Source organism: Plasmodium vivax, chromosome 4 (assembly GCF_000002415.2).
Source record: "Plasmodium vivax chromosome 4, whole genome shotgun sequence".
NCBI lineage: Eukaryota > Apicomplexa > Aconoidasida > Haemosporida > Plasmodiidae > Plasmodium > Plasmodium vivax.
The window spans coordinates 582348-600290 of record NC_009909.1 but is presented as its reverse complement, the minus strand read 5'-3'; the positions used below and the strand labels follow the sequence as shown (position 1 = coordinate 600290).

General features: G+C 49.3%; 4 protein-coding genes across 4 annotated transcripts, besides 7 other annotated features; all 4 read right to left on the bottom strand.

Moving 5' to 3' along the window:
* Positions 1-128: 128 nt before the first annotated feature.
* On the bottom strand, positions 129-4038 carry PVX_003805 (serine-repeat antigen (SERA), putative; the record flags this gene model as incomplete). The annotated part of the gene is made up of 4 exons (XM_001612950.1): positions 129-2551; positions 2706-2846; positions 2996-3808; positions 4005-4038. The coding sequence occupies 4 exons, from the start codon at positions 4036-4038 to the stop codon at positions 129-131; spliced, it is 3411 nt and encodes a 1136-aa protein (XP_001613000.1).
* A 1178-nt stretch (positions 4039-5216) lies between these two features.
* PVX_003810 (serine-repeat antigen 5 (SERA), putative) lies at positions 5217-8557 on the bottom strand (the record flags this gene model as incomplete). Its single annotated transcript, XM_001612951.1, has 3 exons — positions 5217-7408; positions 7634-7777; positions 8029-8557. The coding sequence occupies 3 exons, from the start codon at positions 8555-8557 to the stop codon at positions 5217-5219; spliced, it is 2865 nt and encodes a 954-aa protein (XP_001613001.1).
* Positions 7052-7071: a microsatellite.
* Positions 8388-8410: a microsatellite.
* A 507-nt stretch (positions 8558-9064) lies between the features above and the next one.
* Positions 9065-9091: a microsatellite.
* A 1624-nt stretch (positions 9092-10715) lies between these two features.
* Positions 10716-12156, bottom strand: PVX_003815 (serine-repeat antigen (SERA), truncated, putative; the record flags this gene model as incomplete). Its single annotated transcript, XM_001612952.1, has 2 exons — positions 10716-11545; positions 11652-12156. 2 exons carry the CDS (start codon positions 12154-12156, stop codon positions 10716-10718), a joined length of 1335 nt encoding a protein of 444 aa, XP_001613002.1.
* Positions 12157-12261: 105 nt separating this feature from the next.
* Positions 12262-12285: a microsatellite.
* Positions 12286-12485: 200 nt separating this feature from the next.
* Positions 12486-12505: a microsatellite.
* A 963-nt stretch (positions 12506-13468) lies between these two features.
* Positions 13469-17104, bottom strand: PVX_003820 (serine-repeat antigen 4 (SERA), putative; the record flags this gene model as incomplete). The annotated part of the gene is made up of 3 exons (XM_001612953.1): positions 13469-15795; positions 16006-16146; positions 16303-17104. 3 exons carry the CDS (start codon positions 17102-17104, stop codon positions 13469-13471), a joined length of 3270 nt encoding a protein of 1089 aa, XP_001613003.1.
* Positions 16761-16804: a microsatellite.
* A 287-nt stretch (positions 17105-17391) lies between the features above and the next one.
* Positions 17392-17416: a microsatellite.
* The last annotated feature ends 527 nt before the right edge of the window (positions 17417-17943 follow it).

Below are 17943 nucleotides of genomic sequence, written 5' to 3'. Positions count from 1 at the left end.
GACCCACACAATGGCGCAATTTTTCTTTGGGGACTTCCCCCTTACGGACAAACATACAGCATGCACAGTTCGTAGCTTCCCCACAAAATAAAAAAAACTACGCCTGACTCGTTTTACCATTTCGAGCTCTACACATAGCAGAAGAAACAGTCCTCTTCTTTCGCATGCTCGTATAAACAGAATCCCGGCGCTGCATCATTTTCACATTTGCTCCAGTTGGCTTCGCATAACTTTACACACTCTTCGTACTTATCCGGGTTGGCCGAGTAGGATCTCCAGCAGTCGTGCCCGGAGCTGAGAGCCTCGTGATTCTTGTAAGTCACCAAGTTCAGCTTCACCTTATTCTTTTTAATGTACTTCAGGACATGCGTCACTTCGGAGCCTAGCACGGCGGCTTCGGGTGCGACGGGCGGGCTGTCTGTTCCGGGTGCCTTGCTGAGCGGGGCTTCTTGTACGGGTGTGCTCGATGGTCCCGTGTGTCCTGATGGTCCATCCGATCCGGGTGTGCCCGATGAACCCGATTGTCCTTGCGCGGCCGATGATCCTGATGTGCCCGATGGTCCCGTTTGTCCTTCCGATCTGGGTGTGCCCGATGATCCCGGTTGTCCTGGTTGCCCTACTGATCCTGTTGACCCTACTTCTCCCGATGGCCCTTCTGGTCCTGGTTGCTCTGCTAGTCCTGATGTCCCTGGTGGCCCTGGTGGTCCTGGCTGTTCTTCTCCCGAAGGGTTTACTGCTCCCAGTCCTGTCGCTTCCCCGTTTGATGCTTCGGTTACTTCCTGTTTCGCCGGCAAAGGAGGAACACCTTCAGGTCCTTGTCCATTTGCTGTTCCTTCTCTTTCTCCTTGTACCGCTCCACTGTGTGAAGGAGCAGGTTCCCCGCCAGCGCCATTTACTGCCGCCTCTGCAACTTCTTGCCCGTGCAGCACCGATTCATGGGCCCCCTCCGTTGCGTTCTTTGACGAGGCACTCTCCTGACCGCCAACATTTTTATAGTAGATGTTGCCCCAAAAATCAGGGGAGCTCTTCAAGTAGTAGTTGTATATCTGGGCGTCTTCCTTTTGGGGGTTCTCCTCCACGGGCATGTCCAGATTGAAGACGGCGGCGGTGTGGATGAAGTTGTGATGGCATCCAGGTGGTCCATTCATATCGACCTTAAAGGTTCCCTTGTCTCCCCAGTGTTTACCCCAGCTGTTTTGCAGCAGCCAGTAGGGCTTTTTCACCCCCTCCGCGCTGATGTAGTTTCCATAGCCCACTATGTTGACAGCAAGGTCCGGCGTTTCGCTTCCACATAGAGAGAGGACCTTCTTTCCGTTCAGGTCGTAGCTGAGTGCTCCCGCCACCTTCACATACGCGATGACAGATCCCTTTTTCATCACTTCGGATTTGACTAACTTGATAAATGAGTCCATGTTGCCCTTGAAGTGGTCGCTCTGGTAGGCGGTGTACCCCTTGGTGCTCATCGAGTTGGGCTCATTCGTGGGACCTAGGAGCTTCACGTTTTCCCAAAGGTTTTGCCAGTGGCCCTTCGGTTCCGGACAGGCGTTTCCCACTTGCTTGTACGAATAGGGGAGGTCCGAATCGGCTGGCAAAAAGTTGGTCTCCTCCAGGGTGTTTAAGAACTCAAGCGGGTTAGAGGGTGAGTGACACTTGTCATTCGCTTCTTTACCGGAACAGTTAGCCACGTAGAGAGCAGATGCACCGACGTGGTCGTATCCCTTCACACACTTGATGGTCTCTAGGTGCACCTTGGAGGCGAAGAGCCAAGAGTTGGCGCAATCGCCCTGGTCCTGCACCTCCATCTTCGCCACGCAGCTGCCCGCATCCTTCGCCCTATCGCAGTACTCCGCATTGCAGTGCATTTTGTCTGCGTATTGGGAGGTGCTGAAATTTGTCTTGCCTGCCGTGGCGAAATCGATGACGCCATCGTATCCGCCACTTTGCACATCCTCAGAGGAGTCGTCGACGTGAGTCACGTTGGAAGTCGACGGAGTGGACCCTTCCAAATGGTTATAAAACAGATTAGGAAGAAGTAGCCCTGTTTTGCTACCCACCCACTCGTCCGCATTTTTCAAACAGATGGCGGGATTCTTCAGCTTGTTTTGCAATGAGGACAAGACATGGTCGCTGTTCGTCTGTAGCATGTTCGTCAGGTTGGCATGCACATCTTCTTCACTTCCCAATTGGTAGTGGCCCAACACCCCACTGGCGTCTACCTTCTTCATCAAGGAGCAATAGTTAAGCAGTTCCGCTTTCAAAGCTGCATCTGCTTCGTTGAAAGTGAGCACCTCATTGAGACCATTTTCCCCTTTCTTGTAGACCCCTTGGAGGATCTTTCCAATGGATGCTGTCAACTCCTCTTGGCTGGACTCTTCATCGCTTGCCTTGGCGGGAATGGCCTCCTGACTGGCTGCACTTTCCACCTTGGGAATATAGTTATAGCAAACGTCCGACGGGTCCACCTTCTTCATTTTGAGGGTGCACCTGTAGCATTTCTCTATGTACACGCTTCCACTGAGGAAGCAGTTGGTGGCTACTGCGTCGCATTTTTCTACAAAAAAAAAAGAAAATAAAAAAAATCACTTCGTTAGAAAGGGAATGACTTGCAATGTCACAAAAACGTTACGACTGATGAGTGCGCATGTGTGGGGGGAGAAGGGGGAGCTTCTTTCCCTGTTTTTTTATTTCCCCTCTGGGTGACTCACCAGGGATGCCGCTACTTAAGGCATAGTTTTTGCTTTCAAAGACGTTGGAGCCGTTCTGCTGTATAACAGTGTGCACTTGCACAGCGGTGAATTCTCCGCTCAGATTTTTCATTACGTATTTTCTCATTTCCACTTTTTCATCTGAAAAGGGGGAGGGTAAAGGAAAAAGGGAGAAATTAAGTGGGCACTGGGAGGGGGGCACAAATGGAGCATCGGCGATGTGTTAATACGAGGGGGTGAAAACCTTAAGCAGCAACCCATAATGATGTTTCGCTGCCCCTTTCACTTACTTGGGGTTGGCGTTTTGACTGCCGGGTCGTACACCTTCCACTTAATGGTCAAGTGGTCTTCTCCAATGAGAGCAACGAATTTGAATGTCTTCTTATCTTCGCATTTATTTTTTCCGTTATCTTGTATACCCATTTTTTCTGTAACTTCTAAATCGCTCAAGTCAGTTCCCAGGTAAACATTGCTACTGTCCGTGTCCACATCGATGAACAGATACGGGGCGAAGAACACGAGGAAGCTGGCGCCGCACGGGCCCGTCACCTTCACCCCCTTGTGGCCCTTCAGGAGCGACGACTTTACCTGGGTCTCCTCTTTCGCGCCTTCGGGGGGGGTTGCTGCATTTCCTACTTTGGTGTTGTCTGCACCTGGAAGTGGATTCTGGTCTGGGCTACTACTATCAGCAGCATCGCTAGAAGTTTCGACAGTGTCTCGTGGTGCTACTTGGGGAATTGCTCCTGGACGTGCGCTATCTGATGGGGCTTCAAGTTGACCCTCTCTCTGGTTTCCAGCTGCATCCCGATTTATGCCCTCACCTCCTGCTTCTGGTTCTGGTTCTGGTCCTCGTGCTGGTTCTGCTTCTGCTTCTGGTTCTGCTTCTGGTTCTGCTTCTGTTCCTGCTCCTTCTCCTTCTTCTGCTCTTGCTCCTGCTTCTGTTCCTCCATCTGCTCCTGGTCCTCCTGGTCCTCCTGTTCCTGCCTCTCCTACATTTGCTCCTGCTTCTTCTGCTCCTGGTTTTGGTCCCTTTGCTCCTTCTACTGCTCCTTGAGCTTCAGTGGTACCCGTGCATCTCACTGCACAGTCCCTGCACACGACACCTGCGTAAAATTCATGTACACGAATTAGCACACGCTCAGCAGAGGACACTCTTTTAACTCTCTCAACAGTTAATCGTCCAAGCGACGAACAAACTCATGTGCACTTCTCTCCCCCTTAAGAGTGGAGTGCATGCAGGGCTAAGTTGGCCACTTGGCGGTTTTCTTTTCGCCGTTTCTTCGGCATTTTTCCCCTCACATAAAATTAGGATTAAGGAAAGGCGGGCCTTCATTTCGTCCTAGTGGCATCCAAGAGGGGGGGAAGCGCAAAGTGGATTGCAAATCTGGCTTGACTAATTCTGTTGCACACTTGCTTCGCTTTACTTGTTTGGTTAAAGAAAGGGGGAAGAAACATGGCAACACGAATGCTTCCGTTGCGATGGATGCGAATGTGATTCGTCACCCGGGCGGTTGTCACTTTAGTGATTATCATTTGGGTCCCCCCATTAGCGCAGCATTTTTCGTTTTTTTCTTCCTTTTTTATTTCCATTTTTTTACCTCTTTTCCCGCCCTGTTTGGCAGCCCAACCAGGGGTGCATTAAGAAAATACGTCAACTTACCAACGGTGCAGATGGAAACGGTTCCGTTCACATTGTGCACCGTGCACTACGCATCGCGCGTTAACTTGCCCGATGGTTTGCTTCCCACTTGGAAGCCACACATCCGAGGAGCAGTCAACCTCCTCTTTACGAAGCGAACGAGCAGTGAAAATGGTCAACACTTCTTTGTATATCCCCGCACGTGAGTGCATTCACCCCCGCGATTGGTCACTTCTCACAAGCTTTAACCGAGAAAGGGATTTCGCCAGGAATGCTTAGTCCCAAAGAGGTCACCCCAAAAAGGTCGCTTCCAAAATGGTCACCCCCAAAATGGTCATCCCCAAGAAGATCGCCTCCAAAATGGCGCCCCCTCTTCAGAGAGAGGAGGAAGTGCTGAAAAGGTTTCGCACGCATACGGGGAATACCCTTTAAAGCGGCATGGCCCGAGCGCCTAAGCGCTATCCCCATGCATACACTAATGTGCACATGCCATTACGCATACCATTGCATATACCATGGAGCATACCCCCGCGCATGCCCCTGCACACCCCTTCGCGTTCAACTCAGAATGGCTCTACGTTCGAAGCAAGGCAAAACACAACCGTAAAGTTTTTGCGCAAAAAAGGTGAAATAAAAAAAAAAAAAATAAAAAATAAAATAAACTTTTTTTTGCTTAACTTTCATGAAAAATGCCTCACGTGGCATTGAAAAAAGGGATCATAAAAATGTGCCGTTTTTATGGCACAAAGGAGCTCACTCCTTAAGGATGCAAAACGGGTGATGTGGATACCCACGCGTTCGCACATCTGCACACCCTCATGCATCCGCAGAGGCATCTGCACACTCTGATGCGTCGAGGACTCTGCTCCGCTTCACACGAAACAGAAAATGCAATCGTTCGCTTTTCGCAGCTTGGTTAAACAATACCCTGTCGAAACAGTCCTTTCGCACATAGACAAATTGTCATTGCAAAATTTAATGCAATCGTCCAGTTTCTCCAAACTTGATGCTTGCGTTCGCGAACAGGAGTGGTCTCCCAAGTCGTACTCCCCCTCGTACGTCACTATTCTCGTCACCATTTTGGTCTTCTTGATGTGTTTCAAAACGTGAATGATTTGGGATATATTCGCGTTTTCCGCTTCTCCATTGGAGTTCGCCTGCCCTGGTGTGCCTTGAGAAAGAGGGGTGGACGCCGCTCCCCCTACTCCTGGTTGCGTTGATTGCTGTGATTGCGTTAATGGTTGTTGTTGCGGTAATTGCTGTGATGACTCTTTTTCTGCTCCTTCCTGTTGTTGTTGTCTTGCTACATCCAGTTGTTGTTCATTCGAATTTGGACCCCCTGCGGAAGACGCGTGCTCCTGAGGTTGTTGTCCTCCTGGACCGACAGGTCCAGGCCTTCCTTCTCCTTCCGCCGCTGTTCCCGGTGATGTTCCTTCCTCCTGTGGAGTGTCCTGCCCCTGAACGGCGTTACTCAGCACGCTTCCCTTCTCACCACCCACTGCGTTATAATACAAATTTTTGTAAAAATCGGGGGAGCTCTTCAAGTGGTAGCTGTACAGTTCCGTGTCTTTGGCGGGCGACTGGGAGAGGGGCACGTCTAGGTTGAAGACAACGGCGGTGTGGATGAAGTTGTGCTGGCAATGAGCTGAACCATGCATGTCGACCTTGAAGGTTCCCTTGTCTCCCCAGTGTTTACCCCAGCTGTTTTGCAGCAACCAGTAGGATTTTTTCTGCCCTTCAGCGGTTATGTAATTACCGTAGCCTACTATGTTGACGGCAAGATCGGGTGTTTCGCTTCCACATAGGGAGAGGATCTTCTTCCCGTTCAAGTCGTAGCTCATCTGATCGTCTGCCTTCACATAAGCGATGACGGATCCTTTGCTCATCACTTGGGATTTTACCGATTTGATAAACGCGTCCATGTTACCCTTGAAATGGTCACTCAGGTAGGCAGTGTAGCCTTTGACGCTCACGGAGTTGGGCTCATTCGTGGGGCCTAGAAGTTTCACGTTTTCCCATAGATTTTTCCAGTGGCTCTTCGGCTCGGGGCAGACGTTATTCACCGCTTTGTAGGAGTAGGGGAGGTCCGACTCGGCTGGCAGGAATTTTGTCTCCTCCAGGGTGTTCAAAAATTCCAGCGGGTTAGAGGGTGAGTGACACTTGTCCTTCGCTTCTTTGTTGGAGCAGTTAGCCACGTAAAGAGCAGATGCACCGACGTGGTCGTGCCCCTTCATGCACTTGATGGCTTCCAGATGCACCTTGGAGGCGAACAACCAAGAAGTAGAGCAGTCGCCCTGGTCCTGCACCTCAATCTTGGCCATGCAGCTGCTAGTGTCCTTCGCCCTATCGCAGTAGTCCGAATTGCAAAACATGTGGTTGGTGAACGGAGTGGAAGAAGCGTGTGCGTTTTGGTGAACGACCGATAAGTCTATAACTCCGTCAGGCCCTTCCTGGTAGGTTGAGAGGTTGTCTTTTTTCACATCTTCCACGTGGTTACTCTCTCCAAAGTTGATAGCACTACCACCGTTTTGCAAAAGGGGCAACAGTAATCCCTTCTTATTCACCACCCAGTTGTTCGCATCTTTGAGGCAGAGGGCTGGGTTTTGCAGCTTCCATTCCAGCGTTGCCTTTTGTTCCTCCGAGTGCTTTTGCAGCAAAGTGATGAGGTTATTGAAGATGTCCATTTCGCTTCCCATCTGGTGGACTTCGAGAGAGCCACTGGCGTCCACGTCTTTCAGCAAATGGCAATAGCTACTTATCTGCTCCTTCACATTTGGGTCCACTTCTCCCCATGTGAGCAGCTCTTTCTTCCCATTCTGATCCTTTTTGTAGATTCCACTCAACACCGCATCGATGGCCTGCGCAAGTTTGTACTCGCTCGACTCCTCATCGTCCTGTCCCTTCACTTTAATGTCCTGAAACTGATTCTTAAATTCTGAAGACACGTAGTCGAAACATTTGTCACTCGTGTCTTCATTATGGATCAGCAGGTTGCACGTGTAGCAGCTCTCTATGTCTGTGTTGCCACTCAAGAAGCAGGCGCTGGCCACTTGTTCGCACTTCTCTAAAAAAAAAAAAAAAAAAAATGTGAAAATGAGAGGTGAAAAGGTTAGCCATTTTCCCCCCCCGTCTGTATTCCTCCTAATGATGATATCTACCGGCCATCTAAAGGTGAACAAAGAGGCATCCCCCTTTGACGGCACTTCACTGTTCGTAGAGTGAGCACGTCTAGGTTAACACCCATTTGGTGGCTACCCATTTGGTGGCTACCCACTTGGTGGCCACTCACCTGGAATGTCAGTCTTCACGGAATAATCTTTGCTCTTGTATATGACGGTGTCCTCTTGGATTAGGACTGAATGGACTTGAATCGAAGTTATGGGTCTTTCCAGTTCCGGTACTTTGTACTTCTTCACGTCAGCTTTGTTTTTATCTGCGGGGGGAGGGTGACGTGGGGGTGTTAATCATAGATGTGTGGGCTGTGTGGCGGGGGCACAGCTGCGAAAATGGGTCATTCCGCAGATGGGCACTGTTGAACGAAAGGGCCACTCCTTAAACAGTTCATCCATCAACGGTGTCGCTGCGACGCTTATCGTTACTGTGGTTGCTATTATTTTTTTTTCTCTCTTTCTTCCAGCCATCCTCATGCGGATGCCCCCATTGCCTCGTCCCTCGTCCACTTACTCGCTGTGGTACTCTGCGGATTGACGATCCACTTGAGGGTCAGTATGCTGTCCTCCAGGTGCATTATAAACTTAAACGTCTTTTCGGAGCTTCCCTCACATACGTTAGTCAACGTTTCGCCTTCCTTTTTAAATTGCACCAGCACATTGTCCGAATTGGGGAACCTGGTAGACAGCTCTATGGTGTCCGTTTTGGCATTCACAGAAATGTAGATGTAGGGAATGAGGTACAGCCCTACCTCTGTGTCGCAGGGGCCAGTGACCTTCACCCCCGTGAAGTTCTTCAGCAGAGAGGACTGCAGCTCGGCTTTCTTGGGGGTGGCTTGAAGCTGAGTCGCTCCACCCTGTTCACCGCTATTTACTTGGGAACCGGGAGGAACGTTTCCCCCGGCAGTGAGTGCGTTGGAGCTCGCTGCTGGGGCTCCACCCCCTTGTTGACTTAATGTTTCCACCGCTGGTAAAGAATTTGGTTGTGCAGGATTGGGTAGCGACGCATCGGGTCCTCCAGATGGCGGCGTCGCTGTGCACATCGCCACATTGTTGCCGTAAGTGGCACCTGCGCAAAGGGGTTGAACACAATTGGCAAGCAATGGGGGAGCCACTTCTCGGGGGAGGAAGTGAAACAATTTTTGTTTCAAAAATGGGGGGACCCCCATCAGGAGCATCTCCCCATGATGCATCGCCTCTTCTTCTTATTCCTCTCCTTCTCCTCGCTATCCTTTTTTTTTTTTTTTTTTTTCTTACCCAAAGCGAGCAACAAGAGAACACTAGACTTCATCTCGTTTCGGTTAAGTCAGATCTGCTTTAAGACTTCCCTTTTGCAAAGTGCGCTCCTTTAAGTAAAAATGGGTCCTTCCCTTTGGTTAAATTGTTCACACATTTGTTTGGAAAAGGAGCAAATTGGTGGTTTTTTTTTTTTTTTTTTTCCCTCAGTTTTAATCTGTTTCTCCCATTTGGCACAAAAGTATGTGAAGCGTTCACAGGGGTTACGTTCCCATCTGTGCCGTAGTCGCGTGGTGGGAGTCCCGAGACACCTTTTGTAACGCTCCACTTTTTTGCAACTTTGCACTCTCGAATTAAGCTCAAATGTGTACGCTCAAGTTTATACGCTCAAGTGTGTACGCGCAGGTTTGGCCAGGTCGACCGTGTGGTGATAAAAGGGGCGCTGAAGCAGTTGAACGGCTGATTAGCCGAATAGCCGAATGGCTGGAGTAACCCGCTGGTGTGTGTGCATACACATGCGTGCACTGTGTGTTGCGTTGGGGGCACACACCTCTGTGCCACCCTGAGCTGTGCGTATTCCCCGCCCCGTGGTGTACACACGTCCGAAATTTGATCTAATCTTAAAGCACTCGGTAACCCCGGCTACGCGTACGGAGAAGTTTTAAAGAAATAGTTTTCTTTTTTTTTGTTTTTTTTTTTTCACTTACATTGCGCATGCATACCCGCACGCAGTTACACCTTTAAGTGAAAGCGGAGGGGAGGTTTTCCCTCGGAGGTAAACTCTCCTCGGGGCGAGTTGTTAAAATGCTTTAGAAAAAATAAAACCCCTTTTGTGTGAAAAAATGCAAGAGGTTATAAAAATTAAATCTGCAAATATTTCACAAAAAAGATAGACACAAATTGGTATGTTCTCGCAAAGGCTTTCACTTGAGGGGGAAAAGCACTCCCCCGACTGGCACATGCCAGGTTAGGAAACGCCAAGTATGGGGCCCCTCGCACGGCCGTCAAATTTTACTTTGCTCCATTTTAACCCTCTCTTCCCTGTAGTCTGCCTTTTTTGGGGGGGACGCCTTTAAATGGTGAAACGTTTCGATCGATTCGGATGGATTCAATTGTGTTCTCTTCTTTCGTTTGCTTTGCATTGCTTTGGTTCGGTTTGGTTCCCCGGATTGACTATCCCTTGGCCGCTAACCCCCCTTCCGGCGCGCTTTTCCCCCACGAATGATCCGACCCTCCAGTTGGGATTTTCCTACCACCGCTTGGGGTGTTTCCCTCCATTTGATCAAACAGTTAATCGTAAAGACGCCCCCCCACACATCACGACCAAAGAAGGGGGATCTCCCTGAGCGTTAGTTAAATGCTGCCGGACGTTCACCCGTTTGGTACATGGGTAGGTTCACCATGATCGGGGCAACGCTACATTGGCGCCTCTCTCCCCTGTGTATATTCACCTCCAAGTTGACTTCCTCTTCGTAGTTCTTCTGTGCAGCGTTGTATCATCTCTTCTGATGCCTCCTCTCTTTTACATTCCCACGTGTTTTTTCGGTTATCTCTCCGCCAAGCTATGAACGAAGCGACCTTCTCTCCAAATTCGTCGCTCACCACTTGGCACTTCCCCAGGTGGGTAACCTTCACCTCCTTCTCCCTAAGTCCATCGCTTATCCTCTGGCATGTTGAAAGGATTGGGACGATCTGACGAAGCTGTGCCTTACCTAAGGCAGCTCATTTGAAACTCTACTGGGTAGGCAAGCCATTATGAGATTCTACTGGAGAGACAAGCGATGTTCCTCTTCCACCACATGGAGGAATTCATAGTCGGTTCGAACTGATCTAAGGGCTCCTCTTGTGTGGTTCTCTCTAGGAGAAGCTAACTGTTAACCATTTGGCCTCCCCCCCTCACGCTTCTAACAGTTTTATAAGCGCACCTTCCTTTGTGAAGACTTAGGAAAAGCCACAACTGTCTCTTCATTCCACTTCCTCCTCAGCTTTGGGAGCGCAAGGGCCTTTTCCATTCGACTTGTCTTGGTTCCCTTCACCGCTGAAGCAGCAAAAATGTTTGCTTCTCATTTTCAGTTTGGCCAAATTCACCATTCCGTCTTCCTCCCCGTTGTACCCCTCGGCGCCTTCCTCTCTGGAGTTACTCCTCACACATTCCATCCACTTGGGATCTACACCCAAATTGGCGTCCTTCTCACTCGCGTTGCTGCTGGGCGAGTCTGGCAAGGCCAACCCCCTCCTCTTCAGCACCCACTCGCTCACATCCTTCATGCACACCGCTGGGTTCCTCAGTTTCCTCCGAAGAGTAAGAACCGTTTCGTCCCCATGTTTTTGCAGAAGGTTGACGAGGTTATCAAACACTTCCATTTCGCTGCCCATCTGATGCTCTTCCAGAGTTCCACTGCTGTCTACCTTCTTCAAAAGTTGGCAGTATTTTTTTAGCTCCTCTTTAAGGGAGTCGTCTAGCTCTTCCCGCGTGATTAGCACCTTCCTTCCGTCCGCAGCCACTTTGTAGACCCCGCTCAGCACGCGCTCGATGGAGATCCTCAGCTGCTGCTCCTCCGACGCTTCCTCTGACGCTTCCTCTGAGCACCCCTCCGATGCATCCTCTGACTCTTCCTCTGATGCTTCTTCTGAGCACCCCTCCGGCTGATCACCCTTCTCCATGGGGGGAATGGCTCCATCCTCCCCCGAGTCAATTCCCCCAGAAAAGAAGTCATGCCCCTCGTCACACGGGCCGTCATTGCTCCCTGCTAAGGATCGCCCGTGCCACTTCGTCTCAGTTGCGTCTCGCTTTGCTTCAAAGGGGAGGGGAAACATACACACATGTGCACACACATATTGATGAATAGATAAATACTGTGGTGCGCTCATTTAAGTGGGTTTTTCTCGGAGCCCCCTTACCTGCTGTGTGTGGCTCCCTGGGCAGGTAGACCCTCCAGTTAAGCGGAAAAGCGTTATCCTCAATATGGGTCATCATCTTAAAGGCTCCCGCTTTGGACTCTTCCGTTGTAAGGTACATAGACGAGTGGGGGATGAAAAGGAATCCCATTTCTGCCCCACACGTTCTGTTAATCTTCACCCCGATTGTTCTTTTGAACGGTAGTGCTTTTACTTTGACGTAGTTTGCTTGGCCTACCCCTTCGGATTGTCTCCTAAGTTTAGGAGATGCCCTACGAATGGTGGGAGTAGGGTCCTGTCCCGTTTGACATTTGCCTAGACGGTTAGCCGGTCTACCACCCTTAGTCATCATCCTTTTCTGTTCTGAAGCTCCTTCTGTGAGTGGATCTCCGTCTGATGCTTCCCCCCCGAGTACGCCTCCAGGGGGGGACTCCGCACCTGCTAAGCCTTCCGCGTTACTCCCTAAGAGAGCACCTGCGTTAAACGTTTCAGTAAAGAGGACGAGCATGTAGCAGCGGGGTGATCCTTATTGGGTTAAAAAATAAACTGCCATTTCAAAGGCGCGTCCTAACGTGATTTCAAAGGTGCTCATTTGGGGCGATCATTTTGGACGCGCTTTTACTCCCTCCAGGGGGTAATTTTTTCTTACTCGGGATGAAGAGGAGCGCCACAAGCGACTTCATCTTGTCCTGTGCAGTAGGTTATCCCCGGTCTTCCTCTGCACAGAGATTGTCCTCTTTTTTTATTTATTTATTTTTTCCTCCTCTTTTACTACCGTTTCATGGTGACAATGGTGCACACGTTACTATATTTTACAAAAAAAATGAGAAAAAAAAAAAAAAAATTTAGACCTCTTCCCCTTTGGCAGCCGTTACAAAGGGTGCCCACCCCTGCTTCACAAAGTCCGTAATTTTAAAAAGTAAATTTTGTTGCGGTTTTAGTTCGAGAATGTTTCGCCTTAACATCGGGGTGAAAATAAAAAAAAAAAAAAAAAAATGGGGACACCGCAATGTGTGCATGTATACTTGACGCCCTCCCAGCAGAATGGGACGGAAATTTTAACCATTCGAATTTGCTAAATTCACCTTTTTGTAACTTTCGAGGGGTTACATTTATCTGTCAGAAGAGCCGCAACGATGCTCGTTTCGTTTGTTCGTGTGAGGTAGAGGGCTCCCTCACCCCTTTTAGGGGGTATTAAAAAAAAAAAAAAAAAAAATTATCTTTTCACTTTGATTGAAAATGCCCTTCCTCCGCGGAGACACCTGCACAGGTCTTAACGCCAACTGGACGGGCGCACCAACGGGAATATTTTCCCCTCAATTTTATTTTCACCATTTGGAGTTAAAATAAGAAGAACATTTAAAAATGGAGGGGTGTTCATTCACCTGTATACACATTTATGTCTAGTTGAAAGGATGCATTCTCAGATTTGGGGGAAAAAAAGAAAAAAAAAACGGCCATGCGTTCAGTTCTGTTGAGCGATTGCAACACAGATATCACTGGGAGGTAAGGCGGCGCGAAAATTTCACCGCACAGCGATGTGACATATATCGTATGTCTCGCCACGACGAGCAGCGCAACTCCCACGTGTTCTTCAAATGTATGAACTGTGTAACGCTCGTATAAAAATATAAGTGTAAAAAAAAAAAAAAAAATTTTAAACAGAAAAATTATATATATCGTGCTACTCTCTCTCGGTGGACAAAACGAAGGGGAACACCTTCAGGGGAACTTCTCACAATGCAACAGGGTTAATACTCATTGGTCGAAGGGGGGAGGAAGAGCCGTCGTTCACTTGGCCTCCACAAAATTGCAACACCTTACACGTAACAGAAAATGCAGTCATTCTTTCCCCTCTTTTGCATTAAACAATACCCTGGGGATATTTTATCTGCGCATGCATTCCAGTTCTTTTCACAGAAATCGATGCACTCGCTCTGCTTCTCCGGGTCCTGTGCATGCGACCTCGAACAGGAGTGATCATCAGTGATCGACTTAGTCGTGCTGTATGTCACTAGGTTTGTTTTTACCTTGTTGTCTTTAACGTGTTTTAGTATGTGCAGCACTTCCTTGCTCTCGGCGTCTGCGCTCTGTGCGAGGGGGGCTTTCACCAGCGCTGACGTCGAAGCCTGTTGAGGCGTTGGTGTGGGAACGTCTGGTTGTGGGGGGGCAGCAACTTGTTCTTCTCTTGCTGGGGATTGGGGATCTTGCGCTTGGGATGAAGATTCCTGGGTGTTTAGACTTGCAGAAGGTGTGCCCCCTGCCGCTTGTGGTAACGAAACTGGACTTTCTACTCCCGTTCCTGCTGAGACATCACCACCCGCAGGGTCTTGTGGTGTTGGTGGTACTGCTATTCCAGGTGAAGCTTCTGATGCTCTATTTCCTCCCCCTTCTGTTATTTGTGCAGCCTCTGGTGCCGCATTTCCTCCCGCTTTTTCTGGTTGTTCAGTTCCTGGTGATACCTTTCCTCTATCTTGTGCTGTTTGTGCACCTCTATTTTGAGCACCTTCTGTCACCTCAGATTCTCCCTCCGAGCCATAGACCTTTGCACCGCCAGGAGTTGCTTTAACATTTTTATAATACAAATTTGTGTAGAAATCGGGGGAGCTCTTCAAGTAGTAGTTGCTCAGTTGGAATTCCACAGGAGGGGGGTTGGCCTGAGGCATGTCCAGATTGAAGACGGCAGCGGTGTGAATGAAGTTGTGATGGCAGTGATCCGGTCCAAGCATGTCAACCTTAAAGGTTCCCTTGTCTCCCCAGTGCTTTCCCCAGCTGTTTTGAAGTAGCCAATAAGATTTCTTCTGCCCTTCAGCGCTGATGTAGTTTCCATAGCCCACTATATTAACAGCGAGGTCGGGCGTTTCGCTTCCACACAAAGAGAGGACCTTCTTCCCGTTCAGGTCGTAGCTGAGTGCTCCCGCCGCCTTCACATAGGCGATTGCGGATCCCTTTTTCATCAATTCGGATTTTACCGTCTTAATGAACGCGTCCATGTTTCCCTTGAAATGGTCACTCTGGTAGGCGGTGTACCCCTTGGTGCTTACCGCGTTGGGCTCATACTGCTTTTCTAGGAGCTTCACATTAGCCCATAGGTTTTTCCAGTGGCTCTTCGGTTGGGGGCAGACGTTATTCACCGCTTTGTAGGAGTATGGTAGGTCAGATTCGGCTGGCAAGAATTTTGTCTCCTCTAGGGTGTTTAAGAACTCAAGCGGGTTAGAAGCCACGTGACACTTGTCCTTCGCTTCTTTACCGGAACAGTTAGCCACGTAGAGAGCAGATGCACCGACGTGGTCGTGCCCCTTCATGCACTGGATGGCTTCCAAGTGCGCCTTCGACGCGAACAGCCAAGAATTAGCACAGTCACCCTGATCCCCTGCCTCAATCTTTGCCATACAACTGCTGCTATCCTTCGCCCTATCGCAGTAGTCACCATTGCAGTACATGCTGTCCGAGTAGACAGATGCCTGCGCGCCGGAGGTGCCAAAGGGGGGCAAGTCTATAACGCCATCAAATCCTTGCTCATGTGTGTGGTCATGGGCGCTCTCCCCATTTGCACTCTCCCCATTTGGGGGGTTTTCCTCCACTTGTTCCACCCCCTTCCCAGGGTTGTAGGCCAACTGGGGCAAAGCCAGCCCCACTTTATTCGCTACCCAGTTGTGTGCCTGCTTCAAACAGATGGCGGCGTTCTTCAGTTTGTTTTGCAGTGATTCTTGTTTTTCCTCCGCGTGCTTCTGCAGCAAAGTGATGAGGTTGTTAAAGATGTGCTCTTGGCTTCCCATCTGGTGGACATCCAAAGTACCACTGGTGTCCACGTCTTTCAACAGGTGGCAATAGCTACTTATCTGCTCCTTCACATTTGGGTCCACTTCTCCCCATGTGAGTAGCTCTTTCTTCCCATTCTGATCCTTTTTGTAGATTCCACTCAACACCGCATCGATGGCCTGCGCAAGTTTGTACTCGCTCGACTCCTCATCGTCCTGTCCCTCCACCTTTATTTCATTAAACTTCTCCTTTATATCTGGCGAGGCATAGTTAAAGCACATGTTGGAGGTGTCTTTACTGGAAACTAGCAAAGAGCAGTGGTAGCACTTTTCGACGTCTAAAATTCCGCTGAGGAAGCAGTTGGTTACCATCGCGTCGCACTGATCTGTCGGGTGTGTGTGGGGGGTACACAAAAGAGGTGTTAAACTTAGCAGAGGAAGGGGCACACATATGATGAGGGGGGGTGCACCTCTCCACCTGAATGTTCACACGAAACAGACTCTGCGTGCAGCTCTTCAGTCATTTAAAATGGTATGCTCATTCTACCCTTTATGTAGAGGCTCTCCACCGCTCCCTTTTTTTTGGCGTATCTTACCGGGGATGTCCTTCTTCAAAGCGTAGCTTTTACTTTCAAGCAAAAAGGTGGTCTGGTTTACGCTCGAGCTGTGCACATGTATCGTCGTAATTGGTCGCTTCAGGTTTTTTACTAGGTACTTCCTGACGTCGACTTTTTTGTCTGCGATGGGGGGGGGTGAAATGGGGGGAAGTAATGTTATAGTAAACTTCCTTTTTTTTGCACTTTCGCGGGGAGTGCTGAGCGGATTCTGCCTATCACAAAAGATTGCCCCCCATCCCCGGGAGACCACTTTCGTGTGGTAGCATCATCCCTTACTGTCTGTCGCCGCGGGAGTCTTATTATACACCTTCCACTTAACGATCAGTTGATCCTCATGAACGTACAAAACGAATTTGAAGTTTTTCCCCTCCGCACAATTATTTTGCAATGTTTCATTTGGCTGTTTAAAAAGGATGCCACTTTTCAGCTCCTCCACTGGTACCTTCGCCCCCTTGGACTGCTTATTATCTACATCTTCCCATTTGGATCTTAACTCAATTTTGTCTTTGGCAGATTCTACGTGGATGATTATGTGTGGCACGAGGAACAGCTGGAAGTCGGCACTGCACGGCCCGGTGATCTTCACCCCGTTGTGGTCTTTCAGTAAGGCGGAGGTGATGCTAATTTCTAGCGGCTTATCTGCGCCCTGGGTGGGTTCATGAGTCCCACTGGGACCTTTTGCCTCTTCTTCGTTATCATCATCGGGTAGGGAGATAACGGACATTTCAGAGCCAGGCACATCATTACTTAGTGGGAGGTTTATTTGATCGGCTTCGGTCTCGACTTGGGGTGTACCTCCTGGGGTTTGCCCAGCGGGTGAAACATTATGTTCGCTTGGAGGAGTTGGGGGAGGAGGTACCCGGACTGGTTGATTTGGGACTGGTGGATTTGGTACTGCTTCATCTGGGCCTGCTGGACTTGGGCCTGCTGGATTTTGGTCTGCTTGATTTGGGTCGGTTGGACTTGGGCCTGTTTGTTTTGGATCAGGGGGGTGGTCGGTCCCTTCCACACAGTCAACCGCGAAGCGACCAAATATCGCACCTGCGTTGGTAACAGCGCGCAAAAGGGGAAAACTCATATGTGTGCGCAGGAGTTTACTTATTTATTTATTTATTTATTTATTTTATTTTTTTTTTTTTCGCATCGTTGAGATTCAACCAAGGATGGCATCACAACCCGTTCGATCTGCATCTCTCCACCTGCTGGCAACTCCGCTCTTTCTTATCCTTACACGTCACGAGGAAGAAGGAAATGCGGGACCTCATCTTGCTGGTTACACACAGGCGGGAAGAAATTGGCCTGGGGGGGAATTTCCGTTTGGGATACTGCTCTTTCTGTACCGCGCGTGTTTTCAAAGTGCTGGAAGGAGAGTAAAGCTTAAGCTGGCAAATCAGCGAAGTTGGAGTTGCACACTTAAGGCCAAGTGCTGCCGCTCTTCGCAGGCATGCATACAGATGTGCAAACAATCGTCCAAAAAATCGTCCATACAACCGTGCACATGCCTGTGCGCGTACGAATGAGAAAAATTGAACACGCAGAGCGAAATTTCCCTTCCTCTTAACAGCCATTGTGCGCGCGCTCACAACTCCGAGAAGCGAAAAACCTTTGAGCGATCAACCTGTGTGTACACACGAATTGAGGCGGGGGGAAAAGAGGAGCTTCAAAATGTCCGCTCGTGTGTACGAAAAATGGGTATTCCTTGCCGTGTCTCCCCTTTTGGTGCCTTTTTTTTTTTTTTTTTTTTTTTTTCTCCATTTGGTGTATCATTTTAACCCTCTCATTTAGCATTATCGAAGTTTTAAAAAATCTTTTAAATGTTCAGCGGCACGGCTATTCATTCGTTTGCACTGTCATGAAGGGGGGGGAAGCATGCCCCAAGAAGATGTAGTACCAAGATGTAACGCCAAAAAGATGAAG